The sequence below is a fragment of the Ochotona curzoniae genome, unplaced genomic scaffold (genome assembly GCF_017591425.1).
Source record: "Ochotona curzoniae isolate NIBS_2020 unplaced genomic scaffold, NIBS_Ocur_1.0 scaffold_4701, whole genome shotgun sequence".
Classification (NCBI taxonomy): Eukaryota; Metazoa; Chordata; class Mammalia; order Lagomorpha; family Ochotonidae; genus Ochotona; species Ochotona curzoniae.
The window spans coordinates 42385351-42408116 of record NW_024467122.1 but is presented as its reverse complement, the minus strand read 5'-3'; the positions used below and the strand labels follow the sequence as shown (position 1 = coordinate 42408116).

Genomic DNA, 22766 nt, shown 5'->3' with positions numbered 1-22766 from the left:
GTAGGATGAAAAACGAAAGAAACAGAATACTTTGTAATATACCTACTGTGCAAGAGTTGCTCCAAATCCAGATACTTCTTGGTTGTTTGAGCTTTCTGTAGATTCTACCTTAACTCTGAAATGAAGTCCAATTTGTTGTCTGCAGTAACCAATGATGGTGATGGTGCATGCAGCTCAGGGTGGTAAATACACACCACACACACACCACACACCACACACACACACACACACACACACACACAGTCTCTGGGCTGGAAACTTTCCAGCTCTGTGTTTGAAATGGGGCTGAGTATTTGAATAGATTTTAGTTTCTACCTTGATTTGAATTGAATAATATTTTTTAAAACTCAATTCAATAATTGAATAATAGTTCTTCAATAAAAAGTGTCAGCAATATATATAAGATGCAGAAGTTTTAACAAAAAACAAAAAGAAATTGGCCAAATAGTGATTAAGATGCTTGGTTGTACCTCATGTCAGTCGTCCTGAGATGTGTCACGTGTGAAAATGCATTATTTCCTATTCTTAGATGCTAGCAAGAACTCATCACAACAGGGTTCTCCCCCTATCTTTTTTTTTTAAAGATTTATTTTTATTATTATGTTTTTTGAAAAGGCGGATATACAGAGAGGAGAGACATAGAGGAAGGTCTTCCGTCCGATGATTCACTCCCCAAGTGAGCGCAACGGGCCAATGCTATGCCGGTCCGAAGCCAGGAGCCTCTTCCGGGTCTCCCACATGGGTGCAGGGTCCCAAAGCTTTGGTCCGTCCTCGACTGCTTTCCCGGGCCACAGGCAGGGAGCTGGAAGGGAAGCGGGGCTGCCGGGATAGAACTGGCGCCCATATGGGATCCGGGGCATGCAAGGTGAGGACCTTAACCACTGTGCCATCGCGCCAGGCCCCATTTAGTTTTTTTAAAAAGAGTTAATTTGTTTTTATTTGAAAGACAGATTTCATAGAGAGAGGAGAAGGTCTTCCATCCCCAAATGGCCGCAACAGCTGGAGCTGAGCCAATCTGAAGCCAGGAGCTTCCTCCAGGTCTCCCATGCATGTTAAGGAGCCCAAGGATTCTTTTGTTGCTTTCTCAGGCCACAAACAGGGAGGTGGGTTGGAAGTAGAGCAGCTGGAACCTGAACTGGTATCTATGTGGCATACCAGTGCCACAGGTAAAGGATCAGCTTGTTATGCCACCAGGCCGGCACCTTGTGTTTTCTTAGGAAAAAAATACTAATTTTATCATATATTATTCTGGTATATAGTGTGTTGTTTTTATATACACTACATAGTTAAATGATATCTATATAGAAATTAATATATCATCATGTATAATAACGTGTGTGTGGCAAGCCTTTCTATGATAAGAGCCATTACATCTTAGCAAATTTTCAGTGTACACCGTCATATTATTAATTACAGCCCTTATGAGGGACATTACTTCTTTAGACTTACTCATCACACTTAAGTAGAAATTTGTAATTTTTGTCCTATTTATCTCAGTGACTTTCCTTTTCTGCTCTTAAACCACTTTTCTACTTTATTTCAATGTGTTCAATGTTTCTTTGATTTGTATTTTTTCAAATGTAAGATAATATAGCATTTTTCTTTCTGTGTGTGCTTTATTTCGTTTATCATACTGTCCACTAGACTCATCCACTTTTCACAAATGACATGTTATTACTTATGGCTGAACAGCATTCCACTGTATTCCATATCTTCTTCTCTGTCAAACTACTGACCGACACTTCAGTTGATTCCATATTATGGCTTATTGTGAATAGTTGCAGGAATGAACAAAGAAGAGTAATGTTAGTGAATAGCATTACTCTGTGTGTGTAATACATGAACTACAGAAAATACCTTTGGAGGAAACTCCAGAGCTCCAAATCGCGGAAATGTCCGACTTACAGGAAGAGTGCTCTATCCCTGTCATTGGGGCTTCCTAGGTTCCATTTCCCTACATTGATACCACATTTGATCTTGGCTAAAAGGTTGCAAAAGGCAACAGTTTCCCTAATTAGAGAGCATCATTTGATGGTGTGCCTTTTTTCAAATTCAGACACAAATACACAAGTGATTATAGAGATAGAAACAAACTAATCACAATGATTGTAGAGATAGAAGTAAAATATTTGTTTCCTTTCATCGTTTTTGCAGATGTGAAAACAAGACTTTGTTGTTTAGAGTGATAGTTTTTTGTAGTGGAGCTAAGGTGTCAGTTTCCATGGTAGCAGACAGGAGATGACAGCCCTGTGTGGTTGCCATGCGAGGCTACTTCTCCGACTTGCTGGCCCATGCTTGCTGCTGAGTGGGGGATCTGCAATGTGGGCTTTGTGGGACTTATTTATGAAAGCAAAAAACAAAGGAATATTTCAGATGACAGACTTCTTCACAGGCATGCACCCATTTTTCTTCGTAAATTAAAAACAAAATTTGTTTTGAACTTCTGTTAGTGGAAACAATCTTGGAAAATGGCCTTTTAGTTAAAGTTTACTTATGAAAATTCTTTACTGTAAACATGAGAACAATTACCTGAAAGTTTGTTTCTGGTCCCTAAAATGCACTAAATATGTGAAATGCACACAGAGTTGACATGTCTAACTAATAACACACAGTCTAAGGGTAAAGGAGTGTCCCAGATTCTCTGACCTTTGACTGTCGCACTTCAAGTGAGATAGACCAGCTCACCTCCTGGAGCACCAAAGTCAGCTTGTATCCTAGTTGTCCTTATTAACGTTAATATCTTTTTCTTCTTATTCTCTGTCCTCAGTGATAATCCAAGAGTCAGCTTCTAATCGGTTATCTACATTGCAAGTTTGTCTTTGGGTTTCCAGAGAAAATGTAACATCGATAACTACTCCTACATATCCAACCATTTGATATAATAACACTTGACATTTGTGAAAGTAAAACTGAAATTTATTTGCAAACTGTATGGGGAAAAACACTATCCAACATTTTATTTGGAAAAATAAAAGTTATATCATAAAAATTATTTATCTTTTTGCTACCAGCTGAAATAATTTATATCATGGTGGACTTATATTTTGTGGTAGTTAAAGCAATGGCTAAATGCTCAATAATAATAGCATTAGTACATTCATATGTCCAGCAAGGTAGATGATTATTTTGTTGTGTTAAATGCAGATGCCCAAGTGGAGATGTCAGTAAACATGTACAGTTTTAAAACTCAAAACCAGATTTTGCCAATAATTCCTGACAAACTGCCACTGTTTGTTCAATCTTTGTACAGCTATCTTTATATCCTTGTTCCTTAATGTATAGATGACAGGATTCAAGACAGGGGTGATTGCAAAGTCAACAATGAAAAGGTATTTATCAATTGACGATGTGGGGAAAGGCCATATGTAGAGAAATATACATGGAGTAAAAAAAAGTACAACCACTGTGATGTGAGCTGACAAGGTGGCTAGTGCCTTGGATAAGTCTCCTGAAGAACGCTTCCAGACAGTGACCAAAATGAAGACATAGGAAAGGATTAGCAGGAAGAAGGTACCTGCAGTCATGAAGCCACTGTTGGCAGCAACAACAAACCCAAACTTGGCTGCATCTGTGCAGGCAAGTTTTATTATCCTAGGAAAGTCACAGTAAAAGCTGTCTATTTCATTAGGGCCACAGAAAGGCAAGTCGATAACGAAAGCAAACTGAGACATAGCATGGATCACTCCAGTTACCCAGCCAAGGCCTACAAACAAGATGCATCTTTTAGGGCTCATGATGCTCAAGTAGTGAAGAGGCTTGCAGATTGCGATGTACCTGTCGAATGCCATGGCTATGAGTAGCACCATTTCCACTCCTCCAATGATGTGGATGAAGCATATTTGAGCCATGCAACTTTGAAAGGAGATGACCTTGTATTCTCTTAAAAGGTCTGAGATCATCTTGGGAACTGCCGTGGTGGATAGGCCCACATCAATGAGGGACAGGTTGGCCAGCAGGAAGTACATAGGAGAATGTAAGTGGGAGTCAGCAATGACCAAGAAGACAATGAAGAGGTTTCCCAGGATGATCCCTACGTAGAGTAAGCAGAATGTCAGCATGAGGAAAACCTTAGTTTCCCAGGAGCTGGAAAGTCCCAGCAAGACAAACTCAGAAACCACAGAGTGATTTAGACCATCCATGAGCTTGTGTACAGGAGTTGGTTTCAAAGCACCTGCAGATATTGATGAAGACACAGAATCATCATTACAAACATATGGTCCTTATTTATCTTTCTAGTTTGTTTTGTAGGTTGAAGATCCTAGAGTTATAAAGCACTGAATTGGATAACAAAATAAGAAGAAAGAAGAACTACGACGGTGAGCAGAATGATTAGTAGGAAGGATTATGGATATTAATTACAAAATTGTGGTAAGTGGATTACCTCCTTTTGATTCTGTTTTTAGATTTTTATTTTGCTTTGTTTTTTTAAAGGATAATTAGGCGTTTTTCATTCTTTAAAAACCACTTACTTTCCTATGCTAATAATCTCAGATGATAAATGTTATTTAAATATTTATTGCCTCACATAGCACCAAAGGACTTCCTATCTGAATTTCCTATTTCACAGATAAAATTGAAGTTTCAAGGCTCACAATTTTAACACATTTTATTTTTTGTGTATATATCTGTTTCTGTTTGTGCTATGCACAATTTGGATCAGTCATACAGGTTAAAATTATCATGCTTTTCAGTCCTTGACTTCTTGGGATCATGGTTAATGAAATCACTATTAAGGATCAAGACATTGTTGATTTTAAAAATTGGTGCTAACAAAGTGATATCAGTGGTCAGGTGACCTGAATAGCCATTGAGTCAATTTGGGCCATTTTTTTGAACTTACAGTCCCAGCCATATATGCAGTCAGTACCAAGAAATCCAGCAGCAGCTGCAGGTGGACAAGTAAGAAGATCCTGAGATCCACAAAAGTGAAGAACGGGAAGTTGGAGCAGATCAGAGAAGTTCAGATTGAAGCTAAACTGTACCACCAGCGGAGAGAAGGAGCTCAAGGCACCACAGTCCCAAGGCTGCTGTCACAGAGACGTGGAGCAGGCCCAGGAAAAGACCATGCTCCAGAGTTGCTTCCTGCAGGACAGGGATGGAGTCTTGGCTAAGCTCCTGGGCTTTGTTGTGATGCAGCCGAAAATCCTAAGAGGGCAGCCCTTGCTTCAGGGTTGGGCGTTTAGACACTCTTGTGGAATATGAAGCTTCGGCAAGCTCAAGCTCTGCTCTCCTGACAGACATTCAATTATTTCCGTGTGTTACGTAGGCATGTGCTTCACTTGTCAGCTTCTTTGTACAGACTTAAAACAGAGTTCATCTTTATAGTTTATACTTTTTAAATGAATTTAGTAAATACATGCTGTCTATTTTCCTGTGCCTTTTAGTCCTGGTAATGTGTACATCACATATATCTAGTAGAAAAAAAAGTACAGTTGTTTGAACAAAGAAAGGGATTAAGCAAATCCCATCCACCAAGCTTAATTGAAGACCAGGGCTTGTACCTGTGAAAAAGTAGTGAGCAGTTACTTGGGATGTGTGTGAAGGAGAAGCCAACCATAATGTATTTGAGCTAAGAGTTAAAAGCAATGAATTGTTTGTGTAATTGTTTAGAATGTCTTTGACTTATTAGTAAAAATTACATTACAGAACTTAAGAGTTTGTTGTATGTTATTACTTGGCGCTTAGATAATCACTTAAAAGCAAAGAATTAATCATCTCTCTTTGGAGATCGGGACTCCAAGAGGGTTGTTATAACTTTGATGATAATCAGGTAAATGGTTTATGAGGAACAGTGTTTGAGTTCCTCATGGAAGAATGTTACCGTACTTTTCTGTGTCTGCTCAGTGGATGTCGATAACCAAGGCCTAGACATTGCTGTCTGCTACCTTTCTTCTTCCTTGCTTTCTTTCTTTTTTTTTTTTTTTTTTTTTAAAAGATTTATTTTTTTATTATTTTTTGATTGGAAAGGCGGATATACAGAGAGGAGAGACAGAGAGGAAGATCTTCCGTCCGATGATTCACTCCCCAAGTGAGCCGCAACGGGCCGATACTATGCCGATCCGAAGCCAGGAGCCTCTTCCGGGTCTCCCACGCGGGTGCAGGTTCCCAAAGCTTTGGGCCGTCCTCGACTGCTTTCCCAGGCCACAAGCAGGGAGCTGGAAGGGAAGCGGGGCTGCCGGGATTAGAACTGGCGCCCATATGGGATCCCGGGCGTGCTAGGCGAGGACCTTTAACCACTTGCGCCACCGCGCCGGGCCCCCTTGCTTTCTTTCTTTTCTCCCTCCTCCTGTTAATCTTTTCCTTTTCACTTTTTTTAAAATTTATTTTTACTTCTTAAAAAGGGTTCATTTTTATTTCTATTGGAAAGACAGATTTACATAGAGAAGGAGAGACAGAAAGATCTTCCATCTGCTGGTTCATTCCCTAAATGGCCACAATGGCCAGAGCTGATCTGATCTGAAACCAGGAGCCAGGCTTTGGGCTATTCCCTTCGGCTTTTGCATTTTATAAGTAGAGAGTTGGATGGAACGTGGAATAGCCAGGACATGAGGCACCTCCTATATGGGATGGTAGCATTTCTAAGTGGAGTATTAACCAATTGGAGGCATTGTGCTGGCCCTATCTTATACGTTTTTAGACTAGAATTTGAAAAGTTAAAAAGTTGACTAGTACACACTGTATACTGTCTAGGGTAAGCATTTGTGAGCATTACATTTTAATAATACATTTTTATTCTCAAATGTGAAAGGTTAATTTTCTTGTATGAAACACAGAGAATGTGGCAGCGCTGGATAAACATTGAGATCTGTTTGGTTCTATCAGCTACGATGTAACTTTCATACTAGGACTAACATATGACAAGATTCTTGAGTTTGAGAGAACCAGGGAAAAAGAATAATTCTGAAACAAGGCATTGAGTTCTACGTAGAGAGTTCAGAGACAAACAAACTTAAATTGTCAATGATAACAGAAGAGATTGTTGCTAATGCTCAAGTCAATTCAATATCATCGTCCAAATGGAGTGCACGTCACCCTACCAGTACTTATAATTGACTTTTCCATTTCCTTCCTTAATCAATGCAGGCAGACTGGAGAAAACACAAGATGAATTAGAAAATAATCAAGACAAATAATTGAATTATAAAAATCTTTGTTCCCCAGCCTGGGCATCTCACTGGAGAACATCTGACCCATGGAACATTTAAAGTCTGAAAAATCATTAGGTGTGGTCCTTGAGGCAACCTCAGTTGAGATGTAAAATTCAATAAATCTGAAAGAGGCTACTCTTTAAGCAGTTAAGTTTTGATGGCTTGCAGATGATGTTTTAAATATCCCAATGGTTTTTGGTAGGAAAATGTTCCTCATCCCTGTTAGATGGAAAGTAATTTTTACCAGTGTGTGAGAGATTCTGCTCCAAGAAGTCCACAGTGTCAGAGCTTAGTGGGACAAGAAACATAATTATTTTTTGTAATCACAGCAACTAGACAACACAGTTGGAACTCTAAGATCAACAAATAATTTTGAAAAATGAGAATGCAAATAACATAATCTTCAATGAGTGGATAGCAATGAAACATAAAATTTCAGAAGTCGATTTGTGGCACACTTGCCCTACAGGAATCACCTCTGAGGCTGGATGCTGTCAGCTGACAGGGCTCACTCTGGGTTCCACCTTACATCTGAAGTGATGCTCCGTGGTTTTCCTGTTATGACCCATGTTGGCAGAACATGTTCTCTTCAGTGTGGCGTACTTCAGAGTTCAGCCCCTGGGCTGGGAATCTGTCCATCTGTTTGTTTCAAATACAGCCTTAAATTTCGAATGGCTTATCTTATTAAGCTCCTTGGGGATCCTGTAGTGTCCTACTTTTCCCGAATGGAGTCTTAATGAGACAAAACATGTTTTGCAAAGTTAGATTCAAGTTAGTGGAGTAAAATACAGCAGAAAATTCTAATAAAAATCTAGCAAAATGAAGTTTAAAATGTTCCCATTTCAATTGTGTGGAGGCTGTAATACTCTTCCTTTTATTTCATCTGCAACTACCAGGTCTTAAAATGGGACCTAGATGTTAGTTCTGGTGCCATTAGAACTTGCATGAGTTGTGTAGCTGGGCAGGTGAGAGCCAGCCCATGTGTAGCCACCGTACTTCTGACTTAAGGAACTGTCTGACCTCTTGTTTCCTGTGTCTCAGAGGACCGTTCAAGTCTTTTTTTAAATGGCCAAAATGCAATAGACAGTCCCTTTCCAATTCACTAGTTTATTTAAAAAAAAAAAACTATGGATGCAGTGCACTTAATGCGATTTAAGCAATTCATTAGATATAAATTTGTAGGAATCTGAAACCGCCCGTTGCTTCTCCTTTTCTACCTTACCTTCTTTTTGATGTAATAACTACCAAATTGGAGCATGTTTGTTTGTACCCCATCTGTAAATAGTGAGAACTGGTCACACAGTAGTTTACTATAGCCTTGCTTTCTGTGGTTTCAGTGACAGGTGGTTAACTGTGGTCTGAATGGAGAAGGGTGAGTATGGTTTAATATTTTTTCATTTACTTCACTGTTCATGAATTTTGATTAACATATATTACTTGTACATTTTTATGGGGTAGAGTGGAATATTTTAACAGGTACAGAGAGCATCAATAAGTCAATTCAAGCAAATAGTCATTCCTTTTGTTCGTAATTTCTTTTTAAAAATTCTTTTTAAATTTCTCTTTAAAAACATTTTATTATTATTATTATCATTTTATGATATAGTTCCATAGGCTCCTGGCATTTTCCTTACCCCCTTCCCAATCCCTCCCCCCACCTAGTTCCTCTAGATCATTACTAACATATAATTCTTCATACACAGTCATATGTCCATCATTGCAGGCATGGACAATGGCAGAGAGTCAAGCATCCTATTGTCAAGATATAGTAAACAGCTTCATTGCAAGTCCATGTTTGTCTGGAAGTAGAAATGCATACTACATTGTATCTTCAATGTTAGTCTCCATTTCACAGCTACTGTACATCCCTTTAAATGAAAAGTCATAATACAAAAAATCAACAGTAGAAAGAAAAGTAGAAATTTACAATGCAATGAAGTTAAATGACATGTTACTAGCTATGACAGTCTCCATTACACAGCTACTATACATCCCCTTAAATGAAAAGCCACAAAACAAATCAACATCAGGAAGAAAAAAGAAATTAACAACACCATGAAGTTGAATAACATGCTACACAATGCCTAACGTGTAGCTGAAGAAATGAAAATCAGGAATCTTCTTGAAGAAAATGATGCTACTGTATGAGTCATTGAATGATTTAATCAGAAGAAAGTGTTTTGAAGAGATGAAACTTACAGAAAACAACAAAATCCATGCAATATAGTTTCTACTGATTTTTGTTGGTGAAGTGTTTCTCTTCTAGACAATAAATAGATGTTGTTTCATTTTTTAATCCAGTCTACTAATCTATGATGTTTGAGCTTAAGCAATTTACATTCAGAGTTAAACATGTATGGATGGTACTTTGGTCCTGTCATTTTAGGAATAGGTTGTTCATTGTTTTAGTCTTCTGTTGTCATTTTACTGGGATGTTCTTCCCGTTTGCCTTTGGTTTCATTGGGTGCTATTCCTCTTCTCTGTGAAGAGAACATCTTAAAGTATCATTTGTAGGGCAGGTTTGGAAGAGGCAAATTCTTTTAACTTTTTTTTTTACTGTGGAAGAATTTTATTTCATTTTCAAAGACAAAAGAGAGCTTTGCTGGATATGTTATCCTAGGCTGACAATTTTTTTCTTTTTGAATCTGGAATATGTCACTCCATTCTCTTCTTGCCGGTAGAGTTTCCTGTGAGAGATCTCTTGTGAGTTTTATTGGCATTCCTTTATATGTCAATTGATTTTTTCATGTGCACATTTAAGGATCTTTTCCTTATGTTCAATTGAAGAGAGCTTGATGATCATGTGTCTTGGTGAAGATTGCTTTTGATCAAGCCTGTTGGGAGTTCTGTGCCCCTCCTGGAACTTGTTTCCCAATTCGTTCTCTAGATTAGGGAATTTTTCCCTTATTATTTCATTAAATACATTTGCAAACTCAGCTTCTCTTTCTACACCTTCTGGAACTTCCGTAATTCTTATATTTGGCCTCTTAATAGTGTCTTTCAATTCTTGAATGCTTTTTCTGGCCTGATCCAGCTCTGCTTCCAGCTTTTTGTTTGTTTCCCCCGATGACAGGAAATATCTTCCAATTCTGAGATTCTTTCTTTTTGCTTCATTCCATTTTGGAGACTCTCCACTGTACTTTTAATTTGCTCTACTGTGTTCTTAATTTCTGATATATCAGCCTTGATTTGCTTTACTGCTTCCTTAAATTCTTTGAACTCTTGTATGTGTTTCTCATTTTTGATCAGAAGCTTTAAAACGAGTTTTATGAATTCTGTATGTCCCATTTTCTCTGTCTTCCTCAGTTAACTCAGGTTGGCATTGGGTTTTGCTCCTTTGCAGGGGAGTTTTCAGTCATATTCATTGTGCCTTTGTCTCTTCTTTTGCTCTTGGTCATTGTACTTCCTGTTAGTAGAGTCTTCTCCTTGGGGCAGGTTTTTAAGCCATATCACCCACAGGTCTATAATGCAATTTTACTTATTGCAGTTGGTACACAACATTTTGCTTGCAGCCACTTGTACCACAACCTCCAGCAAGTTCCAGGTCTGGGTTCCTATGTTAGATTTCCACCGTGGTCTCCACAGCCCCAGCTCTTGGCTCACCACTCTCCACCTCCTGTAATACCATGCTGAGGCTGCACTGTTGTCTCTGTAACCTTACTCCCACTTCTGGTTGAAGGTTCCAGGATTAGAGAGAAACCAGGTGTCCTATCTAGTTAGGTTGTTGTGGCACTGATCTTGTTGGAACCTGTTAGACGTTAGGTCTGGGTGCCACACAGACCTATTTTGACCCGTACGATGCCACAGTCGTAGTATTTTCCTGCGGGACCAGTGCAATTCGCTGAACTCAGTGAGTTCTCGCGAGCTCAGCACATGCGCAGTTCACTGTTTTCCCTGCAGTCCTAAAGCTATTGCCACAGTGTACAAATGGCGCCTGATGTACCACTACTAGAATTCTTGATCTGCTGGCCATCAGGTCTGAGGGCTACCCAGACCTGTCTTGGGTGGACCCTGTAGAATGCCACATTGATGCAGTTCACTGAGTGAGAAATGAGTTCACTCCCAGCTCAGTGTATGCTCATTCCTTTTCCTTGCCTTTTCCCCCCTTAAGCAAAACGGCGCCCAATTTGGCTCTAGGGGGCTGACTGGGCTGTGAAATCTGCGCTGTTCTCACACTACCTGCCTGAGATCTGCTGCTCTGTCTCTGCCCCTGGTCAAATCAAACGGACCAGCAGGACGGACAGTTCTTTGTCTGGGTATTCCTCCCAACCTCGCAGTGAAAGTCCCTTTGGATTGCTGTTTGCTGAATGCCGCTGGAGTATCAGTCATGGCAACACCACACCACTGTGTCTGCTGCTTTCCCGTGTCTGTTAGTCTCCAGGAACCCCTCTGCTGTTGTTCTGTCCTCTCCTATTTCCTTGAATGTGTCCTCTATGCTTCATCCTGATTAAATGTGTTTCCATCCGTTTAAACGTGTCCTTACCCTATTCCACCATCTTGATTCTCCCCCATAATTTCTTTATCTATGGATCTTGTTGAATTCTGTCTCTTACTTCTTTATATCTTATACAGCACATTATAGTAAACTATAGACATTGCACGCTACTGTGGAACAGAACTATCAAAAAGGGTTAGATGAGAAAGAGAGAGAGAGAGAGAGAGAGAGAGAGACAGGGAGATTTTTCATTTCCTGGTTCACTCTCCAGATTATCATAATTTCCAGGGCTGATTCAGGTCTAAGTCAGGAGCCAGGACATTCTTCCAGGTATCCCACAGAGGTAACAGGAGCACAAGAATGTGGGCCATCAGCCATTGTTTTTCCCCAGGCCATTAGTAGGGAACTGGATTGGAAGTGGAGCAGCTAGAACACAAACCAGCACCCATATATGATGCCTTTGTTGCAGGCGGTGGCTTTGCTTGCAATGCCATGATGTTGGCTTCTGAGTTCAACTTTTAAAGCTTTCACAGAAAAGTGAGAACATTCAGGAGGTTTTTTTTTTTTTTTTTTTAGTGTGTAACTTGTTTCACGTAGCACAATGTCTTCCATACCATGACTGCAATAAACATGGGAATTCAGATATCTCTTTAAAATACTGGTTTTCTTTCTTTGGGTACATACTCATAATGGAATTGCTGGATCATTGAATATTTCTATTCACTCTTTTAGATTTTATACTTTTTTGAAGGAGCTATTTATTTTTTAATAAAAATCTTTTTAAAAAAAATTTTTTTTTATTTGTTATTAACATTGTATTATGTGATACAGTTTTATAAGCACTGGGGAGTCCCCCCACCCCTCTCACACCCCTCCTCCCATAGTGGATTGCTCCACCTTGCTGCATAACTGCGGTTCAAGTTCAGTTGAAATTCCTTCATTGTAAGCATTAACCTAGCATAAAGTCCAGCGTCTTATTGTCCAGATAAGTTCAGTGGCCTCTTGGGGAGACCTTCTCTGGTCTGAAGGTAGAGCTAACAGAGTAAAGTTCCGGTCAGTTAAAACCCCCAACAAAACATCAGCGTCGATATACAATGTTATGGGATTAATTAATAAAAATCTTAAAAGTGCATTCCAAATGATTCTCAATATATATCATGACATAATTTAGTTTATATATAGTTTAAGTTCCAAAATATGCATATGTGACTTTTTCTTTGTTGTTGCTCTTTTTATATTATTATTTTATAATATAGTTTCATAGGCTCTGAGATTTTACCTTCCGTCTCCCCAAGTTTTCTCCCTTGCCAATGATTTTCCCTATATTAATACAATAGTATAGCCCTTCATAATCAGTTATGACAAGTCCATAATTCTTTTATTTAAGTTTATGCTGACATAGTAAGTATTGCCAATGGCAGAGTCCAGCATCCTATTATCAAGATATATTTAACAGTTTCATTGGGAATCCATCTTTGGTTTAGAAGTAGGATGCATACTGCATTGCATCTTCACATCTGGATATGATAGTCTCTATTACACAGTTACTGTATATCCCCTTAAATGAAAAGCCATAAAACAAAATCAGTAACAGGAAGAAAAATAGAAAGTTTACAATGCCATGAAGTCAAATAACATGCTACTGAATAACCAATGTGTGACTGAAGAAATGAAAAAGAAAAATCAAAAATCTTGAAAATGATGTTACTGTGTGACCTACATATTACTGAGGAAATAAGAAGGAAAACACCGTTTTGAAACAATAAAAATATGGAACTCCCTGAGATGTAGTAAAAACAGTATTGAGAGGGACATTAATGTACTTGATCTTAGCCAAAAGGCCAAGAAGCTGTGGAGAGGGACATTTATAACATCAGGTGCTTACAGAAACTAAAGTATCTCAATAAGTGAAGTAATACTACATCTTAAGGGTTTATTAAAAAGAAAAATACACAGGAAATAAGAAATGATAAAATCACAGCAAAAATAGGTGGAATTGAAGCTAAAAGACTACTTACTGCAACAATAAAGAAGCATTTTAAACAAGATGAGCACAACAAACTTTTAGCCAGACTAGCAAAGAAAATTAAGAGAGAAAAACCAAGTAAAATTGGAGATGAAAAAAAAAAATCATATGAAACTAGTAAGGTGATCACTTCCTGCTGAATAGATCCTTTGAACATTATATGATGATCTTCATCACTTTTATTAATTTTTATGTAAAGTCATCACTTTTATTAATTTTTATGTAAAGTCTGTATTATCTGGTTTTAGAATGGCTAAAGCAGTTTTTTTTTCCCCTATTAGCCTGGAATGTCTTTTTCTGTCCTTTCACTTTCAATTCTGGTTACCTTTGTTGGTGAGATGTGTCTCCTGCACACAACAGATAGATGAGTTTTGGTTTTTGCTCCAGCCCACCAATCTATGGCACTTGATTGATGAGCTTAGCCATTTAAATTCATGGCTGATATGGATAGATAATAGTTTTGTCCTGCTACTTTAGCAATTGGTTATTTATTGTTTGATTTAGTCTTCTGTTGTTTTATTAGATGTTCTGTATGTTTGCCTTTGGTTTTGGTAGGTGCTATTCCTTTTCCCTGTCAATAAAACATCTGAAGGTATCATTTGCAGGGCAGGTTTGGAAGAGGTATATTCTTTGAGCATTTCTTTACTATGGAAGCATTTTCTTTCATTTTCAAAGGCAAAGAAAGGCTTTGCTCAGTAGGCTACTCTCAGCTTAAATTTTTCCTTTTAGAATCTGGGATGTCACTACATTCTCTGGAGGTCAGCTCTGAGTCTGGCTGGAGTTCCTCTGTGTGCTAACTGATTCTTTCAATGTGCATATTTTGGTATATTTTTCTTATGTTCCATTGATGAGAACTTGATTATAATGGTATTATGGTGATGACTGTTTTTGGTTCATTATATATTGAGTTCTGTGCCCCTCCTGTGTTTTGTTTCCCAATTCTTCTCCAGATTAGAGATGTTTCCTTTTATTATTTGCTAAATACATTTTTTAAACCTAGCTTCTCTTTCTGTGTCATTTGGAATTCCTATAACTCTTATATTTGATCTTTTAATATTGTCTCTTAATTCTTGAATACTTTTCTTAGCTTGACTCAATTCCTCTTCCAGTTTTTTGGGTTGTTTCTCTAATGTTGAAGAAAATGTCTTCCAATTCTGGGATTCTTTCTTCTGCCTTGCACATCACCATGATGTGATTTGAAATTGTGACCAGTGACAAGGATAAGTGTCCTGAAGAATGCTACTAGACAGTGGGCTAAAATAATATATTATTATTACTATTTTCCATGATCCAGTTTTGTAGGTATAGGGATTATTCCTTTCCTTTCCTCCATATTGTCACAGTAGTATAGCCCTCTAGTAAAAGTTACACGTTGAGCTTTCTGTTATTTGAGGATCATGGTATTGTAAGCACAGGCAAAGGTAGAAAGATTATTATCACAGGGTCAGGCCCAAGGCAGAAGAATCTTCTGGGTTTCTCACATGGATGGCATGGACCCAAGAACTCAGCCCATCTCTTGTAATGCTTTCCACAGGCTATCAGGAGGGTGCTAGGTCAGAGGTGGAGTGACTGGGGCATGAAATGATGTCCGTATGGGATGGCAACATTGAAGGCAGCAGCACTACCTGCTTTTTGTAACAATAATGGTCCACAGTCTGACTTTATTTTTACAATAACACTATGAAGTGGATCTTTTTGTGAGAGGCTGTTTTTCTGCAAGTGTAACTTACTTGAATTCTCAGGCTGGGAAGCAGTAAGTCTGGTGTGCACATGTGAGGTTTCTTACTTCTGCGTCTAAGGCGCCGTCCAGACTCTGTGATATTCTAAAGACCTAACACTGTTTCCAGGAGAATAACCGCATGTATTCTTCCACAAGCTTCACTCAAATTCTCCCTGTTATAATTTGTGAAAAGGTTATTTCAGCAACCAATTTTCGGTTTGGAACTATATTAGCTACTGTTTCCAAAGCCATCCCATAAGCCAGGACTTCACGTCATGAGAGGGTCATTAGAGGAGTACAGGACTGCCAGATCTTGAAATTGAAGCAAATCTGGGGTTGGATAGAAGGCATCCCATTTCATGCTGGAACATCTTATGCTTGAGAGTCCTGAAATCTCAGTAATCAGATGCACAGAAATCCTCATTAGTTCTGGCAAAACTGGAAAAATTCTAATATGGGAATGGTGGAAGTTGTTTATCATTTTCTGTGCTAGCTGGCGTAAGTGTGAAGGAAGCAGAAAGAGACGTTAAGAGTATAAAACAAATTATGTAAGGTGTATCTTAGTAGCTTTGTTGTAAGTCTATCTTCATGGATAAAGCTGTTTCCAACTTGTAAGCAGTTGGAACCTGGTGAGAACAACACCACGCTTTTTTGCATAAACGGTATTACTGCAGAGCGTTATGTTGAGTGTGGAATTATATGTGCAGGGAGTAGCTTTGGGCATGAGTCATTCTAGAGCTTTGAGTTTCCCATAAGAGGGATTTAGAGCTTGCTCAGGCTAAGTCTGTGGGTCCCGCAGTTTCAGTGGTCCTACAGTCATAGCATCATGAATCAGGGTGCCTTTTCTTTTTTTTTTTTTTAAGATTTATTTTTTTTTTTTTAAAGATTTATTTTTATTATTTTTTCATTGGAAAGGCAGATATACAGAGAGGAGAGACAGAGAGGAAGATCTTCCGTCCGATGATTCACTCCCCAAGTGAGCGCAACGGGCCGATACTATGCCGATCCGAAGCCAGGAGCCTCTTCCGGGTCTCCCACGCGGGTGCAGGGTCCCAAAGCTTTGGGCAGTCCTCAACTGCTTTCCCAGGCCACAGGCAGGGAGCTGGAAGGGAAGCGGGGCTGCTGGGATTAGAACCGGTGCCCATATGGGATCCTGGGCGTGCTAGGCGAGGACTTTAACCACTTGCGCCACCGCGCCGGGCCCAAGGGTGCCTTTTCTTAAATGTAGATGCAAAGACATAAAGTGAATCAAAGGCAATGACTCAAGTGGTAGAGGTGAAGTTGTTTTAAAAAATGTCCACCACTTTTTATTGTTGATTTGGGGAATCTGGGTTAAATTTTACTTTATTTTGTAATAACATGTTGGAAGATGAATTTGTCAATTTGAAACAGTCACAGTGGACTGTTGGGACTAAGGTTAGTGACAGATGACAGAAAGCTATGGTAGCTGAGCCTGCATGTTGCCACCGACTTACTGACCCAGTCTCATTACTGAATGGACACCTTTGGGACTGCTGGCTTCATGGAACCTGAGGAAAACAGAGCATGTTTATGCTCATGTAACAGTTAATATAAAGTGACATTATCAAGTAAATGAAAGAGCAAAGAAATCCATTTTCCTACATAATTAACAAAGAAATATTAGAAGTTATCCTTTTTAATTTTATTGGTACTGGTCCTTGATTGTATACTTCAGAGGATCTATCTGACAGATTTTTTCTGGATTCCTAACATACATGCAGAATACTTTATATGGGAGAGACACTGGAGAGAAAAGGACACTTGCACACATTAGAAATGCAGAAATACTGGAAATACTTTGCCTTTCCATCGAGATAACTCTAAACCATTGTTATGACGTCTGCTAGAGGGCTACCTTTGCCTTGCACTTCAATTCTGTTTATCAATGTGAGCAGGCTTCCTTCTCGTCATTTACCATTGATGCATGTAAAAGCCAGTCTCTAAATAAATACATACATTTAGAAGCCCTTCTAAGCAATCCTAGAGATGCTCATCAAAGATATGATTGAGGAATTCTGATACTTAGGAGACTGGTTTGCAGCTCATGGAGTGAATTCAAAAAGATTATGGAAATATTGAAAGAAGAAATAATGTATTTTGGTCCAAATATTTTTACATGCACACATGGCTTTTCATAACGAATTTTTTGAAATCTTTGAATAAATCTTTTTTTGTGATGTTTCAGCAAATAAGAAATTTCATCATGTCCTTTCTTAGTGTCACTTGTGATAAGTTAAATAGTTAAAAACATTATATGGATGCTGTCTGCTGAAACACCTCATTTTAGCAGTGAATTCACTTTTCTCTAGAAATAAAAGCGGTAAGTAACAGTTCAACATGAATGTAAAATAATTGATTCTGTTCAGTGAGGTAGAGTCCATCCCCCGTTGGCCTGCTAACTGGCAATGTCCTCATGGAGACGTCGATCAGGCAGGTGCTTGTACAGTTTTAGAACTCCAAACACAAATCCACTCAGGAAATCCTCACCAATCGTCCGAGTTTTCTCAATCGTTTGATTGCTATTCTTATTTCTTTGTTCCTTAATGTGTAAATGACAGGATTTAAGGCAGGGGTGACTGCAAAGTCAGCGATGAATAGATATTTGTCAATGGATGATGTGGGGAAAGGCCATATGTAGAGAAATATACATGGAGTGAAAAAAAGTACAACCACTGTGATGTGAGCTGACAAGGTGGCTAGTGCCTTGGATAAGTCTCCTGAAGAACGCTTCCAGACAGTGACCAAAATGAAGACATAGGAAAGGATTAGCAGGAAGAAGGTGCCCATGCTCATGAAGCCACTGTTGGCAGCAACAACAAACCCAAACTTGGCTGCATCTGTGCAGGCAAGTTTTATTATCCTAGGAAAGTCACAGTAAAAGCTGTCTATTTCATTAGGGCCACAGAAAGGCAAGTCAATAATGAAAGCAAACTGAGACAGAGCATGGATCACTCCAGTTACCCAGCCAAGGCCTACAAACAAGATGCATCTTTTAGGGCTCATGATGCTCAAGTAGTGAAGAGGCTTGCAGATTGCGATGTACCTGTCGAATGCCATGGCCATGAGTAACACCATTTCCACTCCTCCCATGATGTGGATGAAGCATATTTGAGCCATGCAACTTTGAAAGGAGATGACCTTGTATTCTCTTAAAAGGTCTGAGATCATCTTGGGAACTGTGGTAGAGGTAACTCCAATATCATTTAAGGATAAGTTGGCCAGCAGGAAGTACATAGGAGAATGCAAGTGGGAGTCAGCAATGACCAAGAAGACAATGAAGAGGTTTCCCAGGATGATCCCTACGTAGAGTAAGCAGAATGTCAGCATGAGGAAAACCTTGGTTTCCCAGGAGCTGGAAAGTCCCAGTAATACAAACTCAGAAACCACAGAATGATTTAGACCATCCATGGACTCATGTACAGGAGTTGGTTTCAAAGCACCTGTGGATAGAAACCAAGAAAAATGTTTGAGTCAGTGGAGGAATCAGAATATATTCTCTCCCCCCTTTCCTGCTGGTATTGGATTGAATAGTGTAGATTTTAAAATCAAATTGGGCAATGAAAATAGTACAGTTATAAGTATTAAGAGGATGATTATGTTAAAATTTGACAATATAAATGTATCAGATGTAAAGTATATTATTTTTAACAACAGATCACATTTGGTATTTGCTTATTCCACGGAGAAGATCCTGTGGAGGGATGAAGTGTCAGAACTAGAGCTTATATCCACTGGTAAATGCAGTGGAATTCATGTGCCCTAAGTGCCACTGAATCCTGCATGTGGACCTTGGAATTTTTTTATTGTTTCATTTTATGCCACAGTTTCATAGGCTGTGGGATTCCCCCAACCACTCCTCAAACCCTCCCCTCATATTGAATTCATCCATATTTTACAGAGGTACAGTTCATAACCAGTCATTAATCTTTCATTGTGGGCATGGACCATGCAGAGAGTCCAGCATCTTATTGTACAGTTTCATTGGGAGACTATCATTGGTCTGAAAGTAGAGGTGAAAGAATATCATCCCCTCCAATGAAAGGCCACTGCACAACTTCAACAACAGGAAAAAACTTGGAAATTTACAACATCATGAAGTTAATTGACAGGGTATTGAATGACCAATATGTTATAAAATGTAAGTTCTTAACCACAACCTGTAACTTCTTTATTAACATCTGAATTTTAGTTTATACATAACTGGCTGGTATAAACTTTAAAATGGCTTTAGGGTACTATTCAGCTGTCTCATGTCTCTTTTGATTTTTATATTTAGCAGCTTATAATATTCAAGTGTTATTTTTACTGAACCTTGTGAATTTTAGGATAGCCCAAACAGACTTATAACTATTACAAGACATATTTTAACGATTGAGGAGCAGAACAGTTTTAGTAGGAGTGTGCAGAGAATTTTTCACTTAGTGAGGAGTAACTGATCTTTGTGTCCTACCTAATGAGGTATATAAGAGTCCAAGCTGACTTTTATTTTGTTCTTAGCTTTCCTTATTGGTCTCTGTCTATCTCATCTAATTTTGGGGGCTCCAAAGTGACCTTGATGGTCATTGCAAGAAAGAGTGGGGAGCCAAAGTTGGAACTAAGTAAGGACCAGAGGAAGCTCCACTCCTGAGTCCCAAAGGAAGTTTACTGTTCTTCTGTTGCTGAGGACTGCTCAGGACTACTGGCTGTTGTTCCAATGACATTAGATCGTGTGAGGGACCTTGGAATTTTCCAAACATATTTCAACTTTTTGTTTTTACCATTGAAAAAAACTTTTTCTTTTTAAGTCAGATTCTTATTGTCACTTCTTGTAGTCACTTCTTTTTCTACCCAAACCTCACTGGCACTCTTATATCATACTCATTCAGTAAATAAGTATAAAACCTATGTTTCCACTATATCTTCTTTATAGAAATCACATTGTAGTTTATATAATTTCTGCAATGATCAATTATCAATATTCACTTTTCTTGTGATCCTTGCAGGATTTGATCTGGATTGTCATTTGTTTCATTTGTTTTGCTTTTCCCCATTCCCAACTCTTGAAACAGAAGATCTTTTTTTTTTTTTTGTTCAAGTGTGGAAATATTCTTTGAATTTTAGAACTGCAAAGCCTAATCCCAGATTGAGAACATTATATTGATATTTCTAAGCTGGGTTTTTTCCCTTTCTTTCTTCCCTCCCTCTTATCGTTTCCCATCCTCTCTACTTTCCTTTTATTTGTTTTTTACTTCCTACTTTCCTTTTTTTTAATCTCTGTTTTTGCTTCATCTTATTTTTGGCTGAGGGGGTTAGAAACTAGAAGTTCAAAAAGCAGATATTATATACCAGTTCTCTTTTAAGTACTCTAGATTTGTGTTTGAATAATCATAACATTTACTTTAATTGTGCATATTTAAGTGTTTGTTTTTCTGAGGTCACACAGTTAGCATATGGCAGAAGCTGCGAGTAAATTGATATTTGACTCCAAAGAGTTCGGTATAAAAGTTTCTAGTATAGGCGGCTATGGGAAGATTTTGATTTTGAGGAAACTAACAGAGAAGAACAGGTTTCTGAACTGAGATATTCTATTCTATTCTAAGTAACATTCATTACTTTGGAATCTAGAGAATCCAGATACTAACACATTTCAGTAACCCAAAATGATAGGAAAAGTATAAGTTTATCTTAAAGTCATTTCAATGTCTTTTTGAATCCATAGTTGAGTATACTTCACCCTACTAATTATGATGATTGAGTTTTCCCACATTTGCTACTTTTATTGAATGCTGGGACAAGGAGAATTGTGAAAGGGATTAGAAAATATTATGGTAAATTGAATTATCTGTGAAAAATCATTCCTTCCCAAATCTGGGCAGTTGTGAATGTGTAAGATCGTAGGATGCTGCTGCTTGTTACTGTACAAAACTCTGTTATTAGGAGTCCAGGAATCTCAAGAATTAATAGGGAGAGAAAACTGGTGATCTTTACTGTGGACAGATCAATGAAATAACATAGTCAGAGTATATATACTAGGTGGATATGGAGAAATGCTGCAGAAAAAGAAAACTTAAGGAAGTGGTTGGAAAAACAACTGAAGTTACAAAACCCAGGCAGTTTGTGGTGAACTCACTGTGCAGAAGTCAGCCGTGGGACTGGATCCTTCTGGTGATAGGGCTTGGTTCTGATTCTGAAAGTGTGAGATGAAGTCCACTTGCTTGTGTGATGAAAACTTGCTGGTAGAAGGTGTTGTCTTCAGGGTGGCATCCTTTAGAGTGCGGCCAGGACTGGGAATACGTGCAGCAGTGTGTTTTAGAGAAAGCCCCAAATCTGGAACCTTACCATCACGACCTCTTGGGAGATTCCTTAGTTTCCTACTGTTGGATTGAGACTTCACATGCCAAGGGACACTTCTCAAACCAGGAGTCGACTTAGTCTAGCAAAATACAGGAGAAAGTGATTATAAAGATGGAACAAAATGAAGTTTCAGAGTTTTCTGTTTGTTAGGATGACACAGGCTTCTCTTTTCTCTGCATCCATCATCTTGTAAAATTGAACCACAGTGTCAGTTTTAGTGCTAGCAGAATTTAGATGAGTTGTGTAGTGGGCAAGTGAATTCAGTTTAATACTGGTATGTTGTCAGTCTGCTACTTGTTTGCTATTTATTTTAGATATTTTTATTATTACTTAGAATGTTTAATATACATGTAGTAATGGTACATAATCTGGAGTATAATGTGACATTTACCACATGAAAGCATACACAATCTGTAGTGATCAATCAGAGCACCCACCATCTCTATCTCCCTACCAGCTCCCCATGTGTGCATCATTGAGCTCTGCCCCTCCACCAGTCATAAACTACATGCAACTGTAGATTGTAGTCACTCCATTGTGCTGCAGTGCACTCAACGTGATTCCTTCCACTTGACTAGGCTTTGCTTTCTGTTAGCCAACCTGCCTCTGTTCTCCCTCTTTCTCGCCCTTTTTGGTCTCTAGTAATCAGTATTGTGGTTTCCATGATATTTTTCAACTGTGTGTGTGAACCAAGGGCCTGCTTGCACTTCTTGTCTCCTGTGCCTCAGAACATGTGAAGCCATCCTCTCAGAGATTTTTTTGAGCAGAAACCAGGAGCCAGGGGCCCAAGAACCTGAGCCATGCTTTGATAGTTTACTAAGCATCTTACCAAGGAGTTGAGTTGAAAGTAGAGCAGCCAGACCAAGACGGTGGCTTATCAGGCTAAGCTTCCATCTACACATGCCAGCATCCCTTATGGGTGCTGGTTTGTGTCCTGGCTGCTCTACTTCCCATCCAGCTCCTTACTTATGCCCTGGGAAATCAGCACAGAATAACTCACATTTTGGGGCCCCTGTACCCATGTGGGAGGCCTGGAAGAAGTTCCTGGCTCCTAGCTTTGGATCAGCTTTGCTGTGGCTGTTG

At 38.8% G+C, this 22766-nt stretch overlaps 2 protein-coding genes across 2 annotated transcripts; both read right to left on the bottom strand.

Annotated features, from left to right (window-relative positions):
• Positions 1 to 3161: 3161 nt before the first annotated feature.
• Positions 3162 to 4139, bottom strand: LOC121148365 (olfactory receptor 4F21-like). The gene has a single exon (XM_040968426.1). It carries the CDS (start codon positions 4137 to 4139, stop codon positions 3162 to 3164), a length of 978 nt encoding a protein of 325 aa, XP_040824360.1.
• Positions 4140 to 17822: 13683 nt separating this feature from the next.
• LOC121149068 (olfactory receptor 4F21-like) lies at positions 17823 to 18758 on the bottom strand. Its single transcript, XM_040969503.1, has one exon. The coding sequence runs from the start codon at positions 18756 to 18758 to the stop codon at positions 17823 to 17825; it is 936 nt and encodes a 311-aa protein (XP_040825437.1).
• Between the last annotated feature and the right edge of the window lie 4008 nt (positions 18759 to 22766).

Excerpts from the sequence above, each read along its gene's own strand:
- LOC121148365 (XM_040968426.1), bottom strand. The coding sequence starts at position 4,139 with ATGGATGGTCTAAATCACTCTGTGGTTTCTGAGTTTGTCTTGCTGGGA.
- LOC121149068 (XM_040969503.1), bottom strand. The coding sequence starts at position 18,758 with ATGGATGGTCTAAATCATTCTGTGGTTTCTGAGTTTGTATTACTGGGA.